Below are 17,656 nucleotides of genomic sequence, written 5' to 3' on the forward strand. Positions count from 1 at the left end.
TGTATGTATGTATAACGTGTGTGTGTGTGTGTGTAGAGTGTATGTATGTATGTATGTATAACGTGTGTGTGTGTGTGTGTGTGTGTGTGTGTGTGTGTGGAGAGTGTATGTATGTATAATTGTGTGTGTATAGAGTGTGTATGTATGTATGTATGTATAACGTGTGTAGTGTGTATGTATGTATAACGTGTGTGTGTGTGTGGAGAGTGTATGTATGTATAATTGTGTGTGTGTGTGTGTGTGTGGAGAGTGTGTGTGTGTGGAGAGTGTGTGTGTGTGTGTGGAGAGTGTGTGTGTGTATAACGTGTGTGTGTGGAGAGTGTGTGTGTGTATAACGTGTGTGTGTGTGTGTGTGTGTGTGTGTGTGTGTGTGGAGAGTGTATGTATGTATAATTGTGTGTGTATAGAGTGTGTATGTATGTATGTATAACGTGTGTAGTGTGTATGTATGTATAACGTGTGTGTGTGTGTGTGTGTGTGTGTGTGTGTGTGTGTGTGTGTGTGTGTGTGTATGGCGTGTGTGAGGCAGTTGGTGGCTTAGTAACCCCTTACTTGTTGTGTCTGCAGGACAAGTGGAAGCTGCTTCCAGCCTTTTTAAAGGTAAGGAGTGGGTGGTATAATAACAGAAGAGAGATACCCCAACACTGCGCCGCATTCTGTCCAGCGGACGGAAGTGCACTGACAATCCTGCTCTTCTGGTTTTCAGGTCAAAGGCTTGGTGAAGCAACACATCGACTCCTTCAACTACTTCATAAACGTGGAGGTGAGGTGTAGAGGGCTCGCTCCCCGCAGGCCAAGCTTGTTAAGAGCATAGTGGGACGTTTTTCTGGTTATTCCTTCAGATAAAGAAGATCATGAAGGCCAATGAGAAGATTACAAGTGACGCAGATCCGATGTGGTATCTAAAGTACGCTAGCTGCTGGTTTTAGCCTGTTTCTGTTTCATTCTAAATCTAGAGGTGTTTCTTTTGCATATTTAAGACTGTCATTCACATTTCCAGGTACCTTAATATATATGTTGGTATGCCTGATGTGGAGGAGAGTTTTAACGTGACCAGACCGGTGTCTCCACATGAGGTAATGTGAGTTATTTCAGCTGGTTGTTTTTCAGTTAATTTACTTTTAAATCAGCCGTCTTCGTGACCATTCACAGCAAAGCTTCGAAAACTGAGCTGAGATCAAGGTTTCATTGAATTATGTGGATTCTGTAAACAGCTCAGTGTGCCCCAATTTGTGTAATCAGAAGCAATTCTGGCCAGCTGAGGTAAAGTCTGTTGACTCTCTGCAGTGTCGTCTGAGAGACATGACCTACTCTGCCCCCATCACTGTGGACATCGAATACACCAGGGGCAGCCAGAGAATCATCCGGAATGCCCTACCCATCGGAAGGTACCCACACCTGTTTCACCTCCCGCCTCCCTGTGCAGTGACCAGAACGTCCAGGTCGTGGTCCAGCCTCGCTGTTTATCTGGAGGCTTCCTTGTGACCTAATTTAGCAACCACTGCATTCTGGAAACTCTGCACGGGCCAATCAAGTGACGTCTTTTTATTTATTTGTTTTTCTGTTTTTTTTTTCCCTTTTTTCGTTGACAGAATGCCAATTATGCTCCGGAGCTCCAACTGCGTGTTGACGGGTAAGACGCCCGTGGAGTTCTCCAAGCTCAACGAGTGTCCTCTAGACCCAGGTAGTTGCCCAGCTGACCCCTAGAGGGACATAGTTACTGTCGAGTTACTGTCCCCCGTTCCTTGCATTCACGGTTTGCCGCTGGGTGCAGGGGGCTATTTCATCGTGAAGGGTCAGGAGAAGGTCATTCTTATCCAGGAGCAGCTCTCAAAAAATCGGATCATCGTGGAGCAAGATCGCAAAGGCGCCGTGGGAGCCTCGGTCACTAGGTGCTGCCTGCCGTGGGGCCAAACGTGTGCTGCTAGATTCTTGTCTTCCAGCGTGTGACACATGGATGTCATGTCTGTCTGTTTTTCTCTCTGGACTGTAGCTCCACTCATGAGAAGAAGAGCAGAACCAACATGATTGTGAAGCAGGGCCGTTTCTACCTAAAACACAACACGCTCTCTGAAGATGCGCCAATAGCCATCATATTCAAGGTGAGCACGTGGAGGACAGAGGTATATGTTTTAGAAGTTATCCTGAACGCGCCCTAAATTGAATTAATGTTTTGTGGGTGATTTTAATAAGTGTAACTCAGTTAACTAATAACTCGATTATGCCCAGAGTGGCAGTCAAGAGCAGTGTGTGACCTGTTTGTCGTGAAGTACCCGAAAATTTAACGAAATACTGCTGGCTTCTCAGACGCTGGCTTACAGTTCCCGTGCATGACCAGCAGGTGGCGCCATTTAACAAAGGAAAGTCGAGGCACTGCAGAAAAAGTGATATTGATATTGAGTTTGGTTATTTTGGGGGGTGGGTGGGAGGACATCTATCTATCTAGCTATCTAGCTAGCTATCTATCTATCTATCTATCTATCTATCTATCTATCTATCTATCTATCTATCTATGTTCTCTTTTAACATTGTCAAATATATTAGCGGTTTTGTTTCTTGAGTTTTGTGATTACAAAACACGTTTGTGTTTCAGTATTGTTTCTGGTTTGACAGTAGCATGTAGAAGTGGCCAACTCTGGTCCCACCTTGCAGAGGTCAGTTCTAGCCCTAATCTGACCTACCTGATCCCATCTAACAGTCTGATCCAGTTAAATAAGCTCTTTAGTAGCATCCAAATATGAGCAGCAGAGACAGCGTTCAGCTCTCCGGGGTGGTAGCTCTCCCAGACTGGAGTGCCATTGATGAATTGGCCACTCAACATTTTCAGCTCTCGTGTCGTTCCTGATTTGGACCTTCCTTTTATCAGCTGACTACCTGTGTCATTACAAAGTCCCCAAGACCCTCCTGGGCCCTTTGCGGGGCGCTGGGGAAACCGGCTGTTGACCGCTGTTTGTTTTGCACGTGCTCATCACGTTAAAATTCCGGCAGGCTTTTTCTCGCTGCCCTGCGACATGGGCAAACTGAACCGACCCGGAGCGCAGCGGGCTGGCCCGCTCCGTTCCCACAGTTCGCCATTAGCATAAGTAAATGTCAGAGAGGTCTGTGTCTCTGCTCCCAACACCCTCATGTCAAATCCAGACGTGTGCGCAGTGTGTTCGATTAAAACACACACGATCCCAGACCACTCATCTCTGTCCACGTTTCTAGTTTGGTAGATGTTTGACAGTTTCAGTTTTGCTCAGCTCTGCCGTGTGTGTGTGTGTGTGTGTGTGTGTGTGTGTGTGTGTGTGTGTGTGTGTGTGTGTGTGTGTGTGTGTGTGTGTAGGCCATGGGTGTGGAGAGCGACCAGGAGATTGTCCAGATGATCGGTACCGAGGAGCACGTGATGGCCGCCTTCGCCCCCAGCCTGGAGGAGTGCCAGAAGGCTCAGATTTTTACCCAGACCCAGGTACCAGCGCCTCGTTACCCTCCATGTTACTATGGTTACCCTGCATGGTCTGTTTTCATGTGGCTGTAACAGCTGTGTTTGAGCTCTCCTCCCGAGTTTCATCATGTTGTCTTATTTGTGTAAGTAGAAGAGGACCTGAGTGAAAACATAGGCCGCTGTCGACTCAAGCGGCCACGTGCGGATAAACCCACTGCCACACGTGTTCTTGCTATGGGTCGCGGGCCCCTGTGTATCCTGTTGGTGTAAGTGCGGGTCGCGGGCCCCTGTGTGTCCTGGCTTGTACTGGTATTCTAAGTACATCCTGAATTTTCACGTTAGTTTGTGTTAGCTGTTTTGGTGAATCCTCTACGTTCTCGTGTAAAGGACCCGCGTTCAGCAGAGCCAAACTCACTTATTAGTCCGTTCAGGTTTCGTTTTCTGTGCTTTTGTTTAGAAACACGGAAACCTTGGGTCCACTTTTCCTGCCTTTTTCTGTCCTCCTGGCCTTTTAACAACACCCCTGGACCAATGCGTGTCCGTGACGCACGTTACCGGACGCTCGGGCCCCGTGTGCCAAAACCCAGATGTCTCATTTTGCAGAGGAGGTGCTACAATGGGTCGGTTAAGAAGCATGGCCGCATCCTAGCAACCTGCGTCTGGGCATGCTCCGTGGAGCGCGGCTGCGTCTGTGGCTTTGTGCGAATCCCGTCAGGACTCTAATGAGCCTTACTGCGTGTGCTCGGTTTGACCTAAGCAGACATCAGTCAGATAAGGCGTATTGGAACAGAGTCTGAAAAGGCTGCTAACGGGAGGAGAGCGCAATGGGGCACTTCTGTTAATGACCACTAGAGGCAGCGTCTGCAGTTTTGAGGTGCTGAAACAGAAACGCGTGCAGGACAGCAGAGAAACGTACCCTTTTGGAATATTATTTATGTATGCGTTTCTTTGCGTATGTACATGCCTCACAGGCAATAAAATGGAGTAATCAGGTCATTTTATTTGAGGGTCTAGAAGGTCATTAATGTTCTCATATGTGGTGGAGCAATTTCCCGTTTGGGGATGTATGAGGATTTTATGGCTTTGTAGGATGAGGGACATTAAGAACCAAACATTTAATTAAAAATTGTTATTATTGAACATTATACATTTACGTCAGAGGAGCGGCGTAAAATCTCTGTTTGCGAGCCAGTGTAACGTTTATTTCAGAGAGTATTAATTGAAACGTATTTCCTGTTGAGCGTTACAGGTCTTGTGGCAGCGAGGGTCTGAGTGGGTGGTCTGGAAGGAAATCTTAGTCCTGCCGACCTTTAACCTCTCTAGTGGAATAAGTAGAGTTAAGCTCAGGTGTGTGTGTTGGAGAGAGAGGTGGATAAGAAATGGGGGGTCCAATCTCACACACCTTTAGTGAGTCAGTGGACCTTACACAATCCTGTTCACTCATGGATTAAACGTTTCGGTCTGACAGCTGTATTGCCCCAGTCTTCTCCGATCCAAATCTGTGCGCACCACGACTGTCGGAACAGCGCTGCACCTGACATGCGCATGTGTGGTGTGTGTGTGTGTGTGTGTGTGTGTGTGTGTGTGTGTGTGTGTGTGTGTGTGTGTGTGTGTGTGCGTGTGTGTTTCAGGCGCTGAAGTACATTGGTAACAAAGTGCGTCGCCAGCGTATGTGGGGCGGACCGAAGAAGACCAAGATGGAGGAAGCCAGAGAGCTTCTAGCTTCCACCATCCTCACGCACGTACCTGTGAGGCTCCGCCCCTTACACCTCCACCCCCTCAGCTGGGCTGGACTGCGTGAAAATAAAAAGATGGATGTTCTGTTACATCCGCTTCCTTTCTGCGCTTGTGTGTGTCCGTGTGAGCGATCTTCCGACCGATTAAGTGCGAGTCTTTTTTTTTTCCGTGTGTCCTAGGTAAAGGAGTTTAACTTCCGGGCCAAGTGTATCTACCTTGCGGTGATGGTGCGCAGAGTGACTCTGGCGCAGGGCAGCAACAAGGTGGATGACCGCGACTACTACGGGAACAAACGTCTGGAGCTGGCCGGCCAGGTAGGGGCTGAGGGACCCCTAGGGGCAAAGGTCATTCACACCTCCTCTAATTAGGGGCGACTGGCGGTCTCTTAGTGTGGCGTGCTTCACCAAAGCGCTGGTCGGGGCGCCGCCTTTACGTCGTCCCCTGCACAGGGGCAGGATGTGTTGGACCCCGCGGCCCGGGACGGCACCGGGTCGTTCTACGTCTCCGGCGTTCCTGCCATGCAAAACTCACTCTCGTCCTCGCTCTCTCATTGAGGCTCTCTCTCTCATGGGCTCTCTCTCTTTATCTACCTCCCTCTTTTTCTTTCTCTTTCCTATTTTCCCTCCATCACTCTCTCCCTCTCCTGGCTACCCTCCAGTCTCACCTACGTCTTTTGTCTCTTTCTGTCTTTTATTAATACTTCATTATTTGCTGCTGCTTTGTTTGTCTGCGCTGTTTTGGCTGCTTGGTGCGCGGTCCTCCGCCCCACCCCCCGTTACCAACTACGCAGCCTTTGTGAGGGCGAGATACGCAGAGCTGAGAGCAGCACACAAATCCCAGCGTGGCCGGCGCGGCCCTTTCTGTCTGCTGTTATTATTTAGCGTCGCCGTGACAAAAGACCGACTGCCTTGACTGGAGCGATTGAGCTAATCCAGCCGCCCCACTCTGATAATGTAATTACCGCAGACTTAAGGCCTTTAACTTCCCCCAGCCGACCGTGTGTGTGTGTGTGTGTGTGTGTGTGTGTGTGTGTGGGAGAGACTACTGAGCAACACCTAGTCTTTCAATAAGGCTTACACACACACACACCTACCAATGGCAATGTCTTGGCTCCTCAATTACGGTTCCCTGACATTCAACTAATTGGCCCTGCCGTGGTGCACAAGCTTAATTTCTTTATTAATTTCGGCGCTTGTTTTGCTGTGCGCTGAGGTGGCTGTGTGTGTGTGTTGTGCGTTCTGATCCCGGAGAGGCGGAGGCCCCTGGGACAAGGGCCAGGTCAGGCTTATCGGCGCACAGCCACACCTGGTTATCGCGTCCCTCCGCCCCCCGGTGCCGAGATGCTGTCACCGCCAGACGGAGTTAATAAAGTTGCTTGTTGTTGGAAGAGACACTGGGGAATCGGAGAGACAAAGCAAGATGAAGTTAGCGGCTCGCACGCTGCGGCTGGCCTGCTGATGAGACACACACACACACGCAGGTTCCAGCTTGACGAGACGTCATTGCGTGGTGCTACCTGTTCTGCCAGCTGTGAGCTCAGCAGGTCCCGTGTTTGCTGATTGTCTTCTCAGCTCCTGTCCCTGCTGTTCGAAGATCTCTTCAAGAAGTTCAACTCCGAGCTGAAGAAGATTGCTGACCAGATCATCCCCAAGCAGAGAGCAGCCCAGTTTGACGTGGTGAAACACATGAGGCAGGATCAGATCACCAACGGCATGGTCAACGCCATCTCCACCGTGAGTGTCCGCTCACACGCCAGCAGAGTCTGTGTGTTTAGCGACTTAGTGTGAGTGCTCTCTCGCTCCCGCTCCATCTCTCGCGCTCCTTCTCTCACTCTCGTGCGTGCTCGCTCTCTCCATCACTCTCTCGCACTCTCTCTCTATCTCGCGCTCTCTCTCTCAGGGGAACTGGTCCCTGAAGAGGTTTAAGATGGACCGGCAGGGCGTGACCCAGGTCCTCTCTCGTCTCTCCTACATCTCAGCTCTGGGCATGATGACACGCATCTCCTCCCAGTTTGAGAAGACCAGGAAGGTGAGCGGGCCGCGCTCGCTGCAGCCCTCCCAGTGGGGCATGCTGTGCCCGTCCGACACGCCCGAGGGCGAGGTAAGATTCGCCCACTCTGCCTCCACTCAGCCCTTCAGTGTGTTTCTCGTGACCCCCTGACCTTGGTGTTGATGGGATGGTGCCTGCCTTCAGAGTTTCCTCTCAGTGCGTGTCTGTGCAGTCAAAGACCGGTGGATTTCCTGTCCTCTGTAAAGTCCTCGTTCTTCTGCAGGCGTGCGGTCTGGTGAAGAACCTTGCGCTCATGACCCACATCACCACGGATATGGAGGATGCCCCCATTATTAAACTGGCCTTCAACCTGGGTGTGGAGGATGTCAACCTGCTGTGTGGGGAGGAACTCTCCTACCCCAGCGTCTTCATTGTCTTCCTGAATGGTGACTGGCTTTCCCTCCAGTACATATCTGTGTGAACCACGCGAATGTCTCTGTGGTTTGTTGGTGTTTTGCTCTCGTAACATGAGATGTGGCGACGCGGAAAATCAGCTCATCGGTGACAAGTTATTTGTTTGTTTGCCTTCTGACAGGATAGAAAAGGACTGATGTTGGCCCCACTGTAGCTCCGTGCTGTGTTTAATGTCATGTCAGAGAGGACTCGCCTCGCTAATTAATAAATGTTTACGCCCCTGGTTTCGGGAGGACTGATAACTTTGATTATGCAGGCTAATTAATGTACCAAAACAAAAGCACAGGTGTCAGAATATATGGAGGAGTCGCATATACAGGCAGAACATGCCCCCGAGAAGAGCGCGCGCACACACACACACACACACACACACACACACACACGTGCATATGGCTTTGTGGCAACTCGGTGTGTGGTTATTTTGGAAGTGTAATTTTGCATTAATGTATCTGGGATTAACTGAACACTTGAATCTTAAATAGGAATTGATGCTAAACCTTTCTCGTTTAACACCACTCCCCAGACTCTGGGAATTTGACTTGTGAATAATTTACATGAGTTTTATAAATATTTTCATGAATATTATTCACTAAAATGCAAATCTGGCACGTCATACAAGTGGTGCATGTGGTTTATCGAGTGGAGATCAGACCTTGTGCTTCTCTAATACAATGCGATGCTAACTAACACTGTGTGTGTGTGTGATCTACAGGTAACATCTTGGGAGTGATTCGAGACCATCGTAAGCTGGTGCACACGTTCAGGCTGATGAGGAGGGCAGGCTTCATTAATGAGTTCGTGTCCATCTCCACCAACGTAACAGACCGCTGTGTTTACATATCCTCAGACGGAGGGCGTCTCTGCAGGTACTTGGCCCCGCCCCTGCCCTGCCCCCTCACTGTAACCGCCTAAGGCTGCGTTAAGGTTCATTACGTTATGGCGCACGTGATCCCTGGTGCGAGCGCTCTGTCGCTGTACCAAATACAGGACACTGGTGCGGTTTTGACCCCTTTTGTACCCGTTTTAAACTCTTCACAAGTGAAGGTACCAGCAGATGTACACTTTTAGCCCAGTGTCACCAGAGGTGCATCAGAGAAGCTGTTCTCCCAGGATGTGACCATGTCTGTGACGTTTGTGCACGTCTGTTAGTTTGAGGGTAAATGTCGGTGTAAATAGGGTAAATACTACAGTGCTACAGTTTCGCTGATCCGATTTGACCTTCGACCCCATTACATTTGTCTGATGTCTAGTTCATCTCTGGAACCAGTGTTGCAGGGCTTGGACTTGATATGGATCTCGAGACTGGTCTGAATGGATTGTAATTTAAATGGGATTCTGCCCTCTACTGTTTCTGAAAGCTGCTTCCAGGTGTTTTGATGTTCTATAATAGAGCTGCATGTGTCTGGCTTCGCTGCAAAATTTCTATGTAGAGTGGGTTTCTCTGAAGCTGAGAGGGAAAGCCCCATTCACTGGTGTGTGTGTGTGTGTCTGTGTGTGTGTGTGTGTGTCCCTCCAGGCCATACATCATCGTGAAGGCCGGGCAGGCAGCCGTGAAGACTAAGCACGTGGAGGAGCTCTCTCAGGGCTACAGGTACTTCAGCTCTCGCGCACTCCTGTTCCTTGGAACCGCAGCGCAGAACAAATCCATTTCAAGCTTCTGGGTGTTTGTTTTGGAGTGGGAGGGTCTTCTCTTCGCCTTCTAGAGCCAGATTGCTTTGACAGCTCCAGTTCTTTGCTCCTCGTGTAAGTGTTCGTCTTTGCGTGGGTTGCAGGAGCTTCGAGGACTTCCTGCACGAAGGTCTCGTGGAGTATCTGGATGTGAATGAGGAGAACGACTGCAGTATCGCGCTCTATGAACACATGATCACCAAGTCAGCTTCCGCAAGGTCTACCTGCCATGTAATAGTTGTGTACTGTTATGTTCTTAACTCTGTGTTTTGTTTCAGGGACACTACACATCTGGAAATTGAGCCGTTTACGTTGCTGGGAGTTTGTGCTGGTTTAATTCCGTACCCCCACCATAACCAGTCGCCTAGGAACACCTACCAGTGTGCTATGGGCAAACAGGCCATGGGTGAGAGGCCCAGATCAGCACCGCACAGCTCAGACATCACACAGTCCAGTCTAGAGAGATCCAGCATTTACCCACACTCTCACTCACACACACACTCTCACTCACACACACTCTCACTCACACACACTCTCACTCACACACACTCTCACTCACACACACACTCTCACACACACACACACTCTCACTCTCTCTCACTCTCACTCTCTCTCTCTCTCTCTCTCTCTCTCTCTCTCTCTCTCTCTCTCTCTCTCTCTCTCCCCCCCCGAAACATATTCACATCCCTGCCCTTATGCAAACTAAATAAGTGTGGGTATCTGCCTGTATACTTTGTGTGTACATCAAACATTGCCTGCTTGTGTACGCGCGCGTGTGTGTGTGTTTGTGTGTGTGTCTCGGGCAGCAAAAGAGCCCCTACACACAGTCTCTCACTGAGTGCCATTAGACATTCATTGTCTTGCGCTCAGTGTGTGTAACGGGTTGGTGTGCTCAGCTGCAGCTGAGAGGGAGAACACACACTGCTTCCGTGGTAACCAGTGCTTCTTAACTCCGCCCCTTTCTCCTCCTTTACAAAACCCCTCCGAGCGCCGCCACTTGGCCCGGACCTCACCCTGCTCTCTCCGGGTTTGGGTTTTGTGCGGCCCGGCCCATACATTTTGCAAATCTCTCTGTGTGGCCCTGACCCCATTATCACACACTGTGTGCTGGACCCTGATTGTGACGTAATAGCAACTGACAAATGTTCAGGTCTCCAGGGACGTCCACTATGCTTCCGAAACCTGCTCTTACGGGACTGGTTGCGGGACTGGTTACCAGGGCAACAAAGCTGTCTGTCTACTTGCTGGACTGAGCATACAACCTAGACTAGACTGAAAAACCAGCTTTGGAGAACTGAAGTGTTTTATTTACACTGTCTGATCTCTAATGCAGCTTTTTCCGTCTCGGATGAGAAAAAATGAGGTCAAAACAAATTTGAAATTTGTACTTTCACTTTCTCTCGGGACTTGCAAAATGAGAATTCATACCCATGTCTTCCCCCGTCGCCAGGTACTATTGGCTATAACCAGAGGAACCGCATTGATACGCTGATGTACCTGCTGGCGTACCCCCAGCGGCCCATGGTGAAGACCAAGACCATCGAGCTGATCGACTTTGAGAAGCTGCCGGCTGGTCAGAACGCCACTGTGGCCGTGATGAGCTACAGTGGTTACGATATAGAGGACGCCCTGGTGTTGAACAAGGCCTCTCTGGACAGAGGTATGGCTACATTAACAGCGCCCTCTCTGGCCCAGCAGGTGAACTGTGGGAGTACCTCCAACAGTAATGGTCACTCCCTGTCTGTCCTGTTGTTCTCTTCCTCTGCCCCCAGGCTTTGGAAGATGTCTTGTGTACAAGAATGCCAAGTGCACACTGAGGCGCTACACCAACCAGACCTTTGACAAGGTGATGGGTCCCATGTTGGACGCGGAAACACGCAAGCCCATCTGGAGACACAGCATCCTGGACGCGGACGGGATTTGCTCCCCCGGTGAGCACCACGCATGCCGCGCCCCTGGGGTGATGTACAATACACGTGCTGCATTAGTAGAAGACAAATTCACGGATGGAGTAAAGTGACAAATAAAGTGTGTGTGTGTGTGTGTGTGTGTGTGTGTGTGTGTGTGTGTGTGTGTGTGTTTCAGGCGAGCGTGTGGAGAATAAACAGGTGCTGGTGAATAAGTCCATGCCCACAGTCACTCAGACACCACTGGAGGGCAGTACCCAGCCAGGCCAGCCTCTGTACAGAGACGTGCCCATCACGTGAGTCTGGCCTTCTCTTTCTCTGTCGGTGGTCCCATCACGTGAGGTTGGGCCCCATTCACATACTGGTTTACACCTGCGTGATGTGCCGGACTAAAGGAAATGGTTTTCTTTCTGCATGTTTTCATCGACCTGTGTTTTTAAATGTTCTTAATTGATCCCCACAGCTTCAGTGTAGCAGCACTGCGATGTGTTTCAGGTGACGGGATTACAACACTCCCCCTTGTTCACCCAGGTACAAGGGCTCGATCGACTCGTATATCGAGAAGGTGATGATCTCGTCCAACGCCGAGGACGCGTTCCTGGTGAAGATTCTACTCAGGCAGACACGCAGACCTGAGATCGGAGACAAATTCAGCAGCCGTCATGGCCAAAAAGGTAGTCCCAGAGCGCTGGTCCAGTCAGCCGGCGCCAGGCATAATTCACTGGTTTCATTACCCGGGTTTGTCCTGGGCCACTTATCACAGCCAGTGACGGGGAGCAGGGTTCAGGGAGGGGTTAACGCCATACAGCCCTCACATGCTGTTTTCTGCTCTGTTGGTGTTTAAAGGAGAGGCTCGGTGCCGGTAGGCCGCATGGCATTGTTCGTGGCGGACCAAGTGGTTCCCCTGAGCGGAGTTTTGTGAGCGAGTGAGTAGTCGCTCTGTGTGCTGGGAATAAGAGGCTGGAGCATGGTGACTGGCCATCTGTGCCGGACTGGACCAGGAACGCTCATGGTAAAAGATGCTTGGATGCAGCGCCCAGCTGTGTTGTGTGGTGTTTTTTTGTTTTTTAACTGTTTACCAGGAATTTTAGCCACAGTCTGCGGAATACGTTAGTGGAAAGCCGGGAGACTGACATTGCTGATGTGAGGCAACGGAACTCGCAGCGGATGGTTTGTAGGCTGTGTCGTGGACTGAGCGTGTGCGAGAGTGTGGGAGGTGCTTTAAAGATCTGCTTGAGTGTTAATGCTTCCAAATGCTGGACTCAACCGGCTCTAAAAGTAAAGATCTCGCCACTTAGCCGGGAGCATGACTGAGAGTCAGCCAACGCTTGGAAATCTGTAGTAGACGTAGCAGATTCATCCCGAAATTCCAATTAACCAATCCTTCCAAGAAAGAAGAAGGAAATTGCGCAACATTTCTTTTTTTTTTTCTTTTTTCTTTTTTTTTTTTTTTTTTTGGTTTTGTTGTTGGAAATATTCGAAGACTGCAATTTAAAAACCAGAGACTTTTGGTTTAAGGAAAAAAAAACAATTATAGGGAAAAGTAAAATGTATATTAAACTTGGTAGCTTTGATGGTGCCCAGTGCACAGAGGGGCCTCGCACAGTGAGGGTCCACATGACTGGAGAGTTAGTCTGATTCTTAACAACCCCCCACCCCTTAAAAGACCTGTGTAGTCTCATAAACTCTGGTCAACACAGCAGAATAAGTTAATTATTTACTGATGACCCAAGCGGGCGGGCGCACACGCACACACACACACACACATGCGCGCACGCACGCACGCGCACACACACACATGCGCGCACGCACGCACGCACACACACACACACACACACATGCTCTCACACACACACACACACACACACACGGTTGCCTATCGTGGGAGCTGCCACTGTCGGTCTGCTAGGCTGTGATGGAGGACCGGGCTCTCTCGCTGCTGTTCTGCTTTTCTCCACTAATTTCATGCCTCTTTTATCATTCACTCACACACAAAATAAACAACACCGAGGATGTCTGATGGGAGTCTGTGTCTCCCTCTGTCTGTCTCTCCATGCCTCTCTCGCTCTCTGTCTGTGTGTGTCTGTAGCGTTTTTGGTTTCCTTTTCTAACTTTAAATCTTCTTGTCCACTTGTCCAGTCTGTGGTCTTGGTACATGAAGCTGAATCTCTTCACTGTGCGTGGAATGCCAGCAAGTCCATTCTCAGCTCAGACTGACCAAAGCATTGGACTAGTTGTCATTTGCCATAAAACAACCTTGATTTCTAAGATGAGCCTTTTTAAACCCAGTTAAAACCACTAAAACCGGCATAAAATGATGAACACCGGTGTGTGTGTGTGAGAGAGAGAGAGAGAGAGAGAGATACAGTCCTCTCGTCCTGATCCTCTCTTTGTGTTGTGTGCGGGGCGAGAAGTTACACCAATTTAATCCCTCTCTTCTGTCTGGATTATCACCTCTCCTCACTTCCTGCCGCTCTCCGTGTTTATGACTTGCAAACGGCACAGAGATGTGTTTGCCCTGGCCGAGGGGAGAGTGAGGTTAGCCACTGCTCCGGCGAGCTCGGTGCCTCTGCTCTGATCTCACACACGCTCGCGGGGCTGTTCATAACAAATACTTTTGTCTGTAGAGTTTGGCGTGACCCCCAGGCTTAGAGATGTTGGCTACTGAGGAACAAGGAGTATGGGGAAAAACCCTTAACATCAAAATTTACCTTTGGAAAAGCCTTTAAAACGCTTTTAAAGTTTTGCTGCTGCACAGTGACCAGTTTTGGTATTGCAACCAAAAGAAACCCCAGCTGGACCCTCCTGCCTTAACTGTGTATGCGTGTCTGTCTCCTGGCACAGGTGTGTGTGGTCTGATTGTACCCCAAGAGGACATGCCATTCTGTGACTCCGGCATCTGCCCCGACATCATCATGAACCCCCACGGTTACCCCTCCAGAATGACGGTAAGTGTGTTGAAGCTGTAGAGGTGTGTGTGCCTAGTGATGACTCGTGCTCGGTACAGGGACCAAACACGTCCAGTTTGGTCTCTCCACTTTAGCAAAATTAAAAAGTTAAAAAAGATGTCAAAAAAGGAAAATTTTAATTAACGTTTTAACACATTTTAATTCACTATGTTTGATAGTTAATATCAAAACGAATCTTGGGAGTTCTGATTGGAAAACGGATTACGGTGAAGGAGATTCAGGTGTTTTGATATGTTTCATCGTTATGTATATCAGAATAATCACATATCAGCAGATACACTTTGACTCGTAACTGTAAGATCAGACGTTTTTCTTGGCATCTCCTGCAAAGGTATTTGAGATGAATCCTGTTTACGATCACGTGGGACTTCATGCTCTGCTAAACCGAGTTCGTAGCGCGTGTTGGAGTGTTGGGTTGGGTCGCTAGGAGAAGAGGCTTTGCCCTTTGAGCATCCTCAGGTCAGAGGTCGTCTGCTCCCGTGTGTGTGGTGCGGTGGGGTGTGACCGCACGTCTGTGATGTCACCACGGCCTGTTCCTCCATAGCGGAGGCTCTGGAGACAATGTGCCTGTGGGAGGGTGGAGTTAAGGTGTGTGTGTGTCTGTGTGTGTGTGTCTGTGTGTGTGTGTGTGTGTGTGTGTGTGTGTGTGAGAGGTTGGGAAGCTGATCGAGCTACTGGCCGGGAAGGCTGGCGTGCTGGATGGGCGTTTCCACTATGGCACCGCCTTTGGAGGCAGTAAAGTCAAAGACGTGTGTGAGGATCTCATCCGCTACGGCTACAACTACCAGGGCAAGGACTACGTCACCTCCGGCATCACAGGGTAAAAAAACAAACAAACAAACCTCCATCTTCCAGCTTGGCCATTCCATTACCCATAAGCCCATAAGCATTTCTGTAAAACGACAAACAATTACTTTTCTCTTGAGTTTAGAGGTAAAAGTTCAAGTTCACCCTTTTGTCATCAAACATGAAATGTGTGTTTGTCACATTCAATACTGACAGATTAACAAGTTGGTGCTACATTGCTACATTGCTTTTGTCATGAACTAAAATATTTTTTTCTGGGCCAAACAAATCTCTGTAGTGTTAAAATGCTTACAGCTCCATAGAAGTCACCATCTTCAAATAAGAAAATGCAAGATGACAATCAAAACCTCAGAATACGAGAATCCAGTGTGTGGTGGTGTTACACCCGTAATACTGAAGCCATGTTCCTCCCTTTTTCCACCTTCCTGTTTGCACTGCTGTGTGTGTGTGTGTGTGTGTGTGTGTGTGTGTGTGTGTGTGTGTGTACAGGGAACCCCTGGAGGCCTACATCTACTTTGGCCCCGTGTACTACCAGAAACTGAAACACATGGTGTTGGATAAGATGCATGCGAGGGCGCGTGGGCCGAGGGCCGTGCTCACCAGGTAGAGAAGTCTTAACATCACACGTGATAGTTGGCATGCCCTGCGTGCCAGCCCGGGTGTGCGTGAACGCTGCCGTAACAGAATTCTCGTCTCCGGGTCCACAGACAGCCTACCGAGGGGCGCTCACGTGACGGAGGCCTGCGTCTGGGCGAAATGGAGAGGGACTGTCTGATTGGCTACGGCGCCAGCATGCTCCTACTGGAACGCCTCATGATCTCCAGCGATGCCTTTGAAGTGGACGTGTGTGGACAGTGTGGCCTGCTGGGATACTCCGGATGGTCAGTCGTTGCTTTAAGACACACAAGTTCAACTCTGGACCGCAAGTCCATAATCCGGTCCTGGATTTTGTAATCACCTGTCGTTAATGTACGTTACTGAGTTTTCAAATGCGCGCTGAGATTTTGCATCCTCTCGTTGCCTGGGAGACCAGTGTGACAGAGCGGCCAATCAGTTACATTAACTGTTCAGTTATCTACCGCTGATTACAAAATACAGGACGGACATGTTTAAGGTCTGCGGCTCACTACCTCTGTCCCATCCCAGAAAGAACATTGGAGTGTGTGGAGGCTTTTCTGTATATGTGGTAGTACTGGACATCGCAGTTATTTGTGTGTGTGTGTGTGTGTGTGTGCTACAGGTGCCACTACTGTAAGTCTTCGTGCCATGTGTCATCTCTGCGTATACCCTACGCCTGTAAGCTGCTCTTCCAGGAGCTGCAGTCCATGAACATTGTGCCTCGTCTCAAACTGGCTCGTTACAACGAGTGATGGAGCAGGGCGCTCCCTGTGCTGATCCCGCGTGAAGTGGTATGGATGACTGCGCGCTGTGAACGCACCCACGACATGGAGACGCCCCTGTCCTCATCCAGCGTCCGTGGCGTGACGTTACTGTGCTCCGAGGTCGTATGTGTACAGAGAGTAATGACCTTACAAGGATCTTGCTTGTTTACATATGGAGTTAAAATAACAGGGTTGACACTTAATTCTGCCAATTAAGTTTTGTTAGTGTGTGGAAAAGGGTTGGGTTGTGTAAACCACACACGTTATTTCTTCCCCAAGTTCATGCTGGTTTGCTGTCAGAAATGTTTATTTTTATTTCTGTATGGATATGTAAAGCAATAAATGTCTCTTTCTTTAACATGATAAAACACCTGTTTTGTTTCTTGCGTTGAGTCCTGGGTCATGGTTTTATTAGGGACACGGGGTTAAAGGTCAAGGAAACACTCTCCTCACTGCCCATACAGCAGGAATGGGAGACGCTTTGTGATTAAATGTTAACGTGACAACAGTCACAGCAGAATGGAGCAACCTAATAAAGCGTCCGCCACTCAAAGCTTTGCCCTGCCTACTGCACGGCACTGGAGTGCTTTGATTGGTGGAATGCAGTAGAATGGCTGGATAGTTACCCACTGCTAAAGGCTGGAGAGTGCCATGGGTGAGGGAGGAGGACAATGTTGGATCATCCCTTTTTGATGGTTGCACCTGTCCTGGCTAATGAGAGCCTAATGAGACACGAGAGAAAAAGGATGTCTTCTGAGGAACCCCTAACCCCCCCCCCCCCCCCAGGGTCTTCTGCCTCATTCCACCTTTAAAACTGGACATAATGAGCTTGTCTGGAGGCCATAGTGACCGCACATCTTCCTCATTGAGCTCCTTGGAATGTTTGACGCGTTGTTAGTCGGCAAGTTCGCACGCTGAAGGTCAGGTGTTTGTTCCTCCGTGTTGGAGGCCGAGCTGCAGAAAGTGCACAAGTGCCCTCTGAGTGAGAAAGCAAATGGATGATGATGATGATGATGATGATGATGAACTCCCCTCTGGGCTGATGTTAACGCTGTCTTTTCATTTTATAACTGCGGGAGGTTTCTTAGACCTCAATTGCCTCGAAACCTGCACTCAAAAGGGCTTTCAGGGGTGAATCATCACTGACCCTAAAGTTGAGTCCAAGGCCAGACCATCTGCAGGAAACCAGGCCGTGGAAGAGAACGCCCCCTTGCCCCAGATCTGGAGGCAAAAGCCCTGTAGTTTTAAAGATGCAACAAACAGAAGTCCTGCACCTGCCCTGCATGCTCCGGAGCATTA

At 49.4% G+C, this 17,656-nt stretch overlaps 1 protein-coding gene across 2 annotated transcripts in view; it reads left to right on the forward strand.

Annotated features, from left to right (window-relative positions):
• Positions 1-16,715, forward strand: part of polr3b (polymerase (RNA) III (DNA directed) polypeptide B) — a 36,597-nt gene extending 19,882 nt beyond the window's left edge. Inside the window, exons 2-28 of one of the 2 annotated variants that reach the window (XM_027029861.2) lie at positions 568-600; positions 707-763; positions 843-907; positions 1,001-1,076; positions 1,288-1,388; positions 1,593-1,684; positions 1,775-1,892; positions 1,994-2,102; positions 3,326-3,448; positions 5,056-5,172; positions 5,341-5,475; positions 6,733-6,894; positions 7,061-7,261; positions 7,434-7,596; positions 8,337-8,490; positions 9,141-9,215; positions 9,397-9,495; positions 9,571-9,698; positions 10,743-10,952; positions 11,065-11,223; positions 11,378-11,495; positions 11,731-11,873; positions 14,044-14,147; positions 14,822-14,988; positions 15,465-15,578; positions 15,683-15,856; positions 16,216-16,715. In XM_027029861.2, the coding sequence (XP_026885662.1) occupies positions 568-600; positions 707-763; positions 843-907; positions 1,001-1,076; positions 1,288-1,388; positions 1,593-1,684; positions 1,775-1,892; positions 1,994-2,102; positions 3,326-3,448; positions 5,056-5,172; positions 5,341-5,475; positions 6,733-6,894; positions 7,061-7,261; positions 7,434-7,596; positions 8,337-8,490; positions 9,141-9,215; positions 9,397-9,495; positions 9,571-9,698; positions 10,743-10,952; positions 11,065-11,223; positions 11,378-11,495; positions 11,731-11,873; positions 14,044-14,147; positions 14,822-14,988; positions 15,465-15,578; positions 15,683-15,856; positions 16,216-16,345 (3,327 nt within the window). In that variant the 3' untranslated portion in view covers positions 16,346-16,715. The other variant, XM_027029863.2, reaches the window with a different exon arrangement.
• The last annotated feature ends 941 nt before the right edge of the window (positions 16,716-17,656 follow it).

This window comes from Electrophorus electricus, chromosome 4 (genome assembly GCF_013358815.1).
Source record: "Electrophorus electricus isolate fEleEle1 chromosome 4, fEleEle1.pri, whole genome shotgun sequence".
Classification (NCBI taxonomy): domain Eukaryota; kingdom Metazoa; phylum Chordata; class Actinopteri; order Gymnotiformes; family Gymnotidae; genus Electrophorus; species Electrophorus electricus.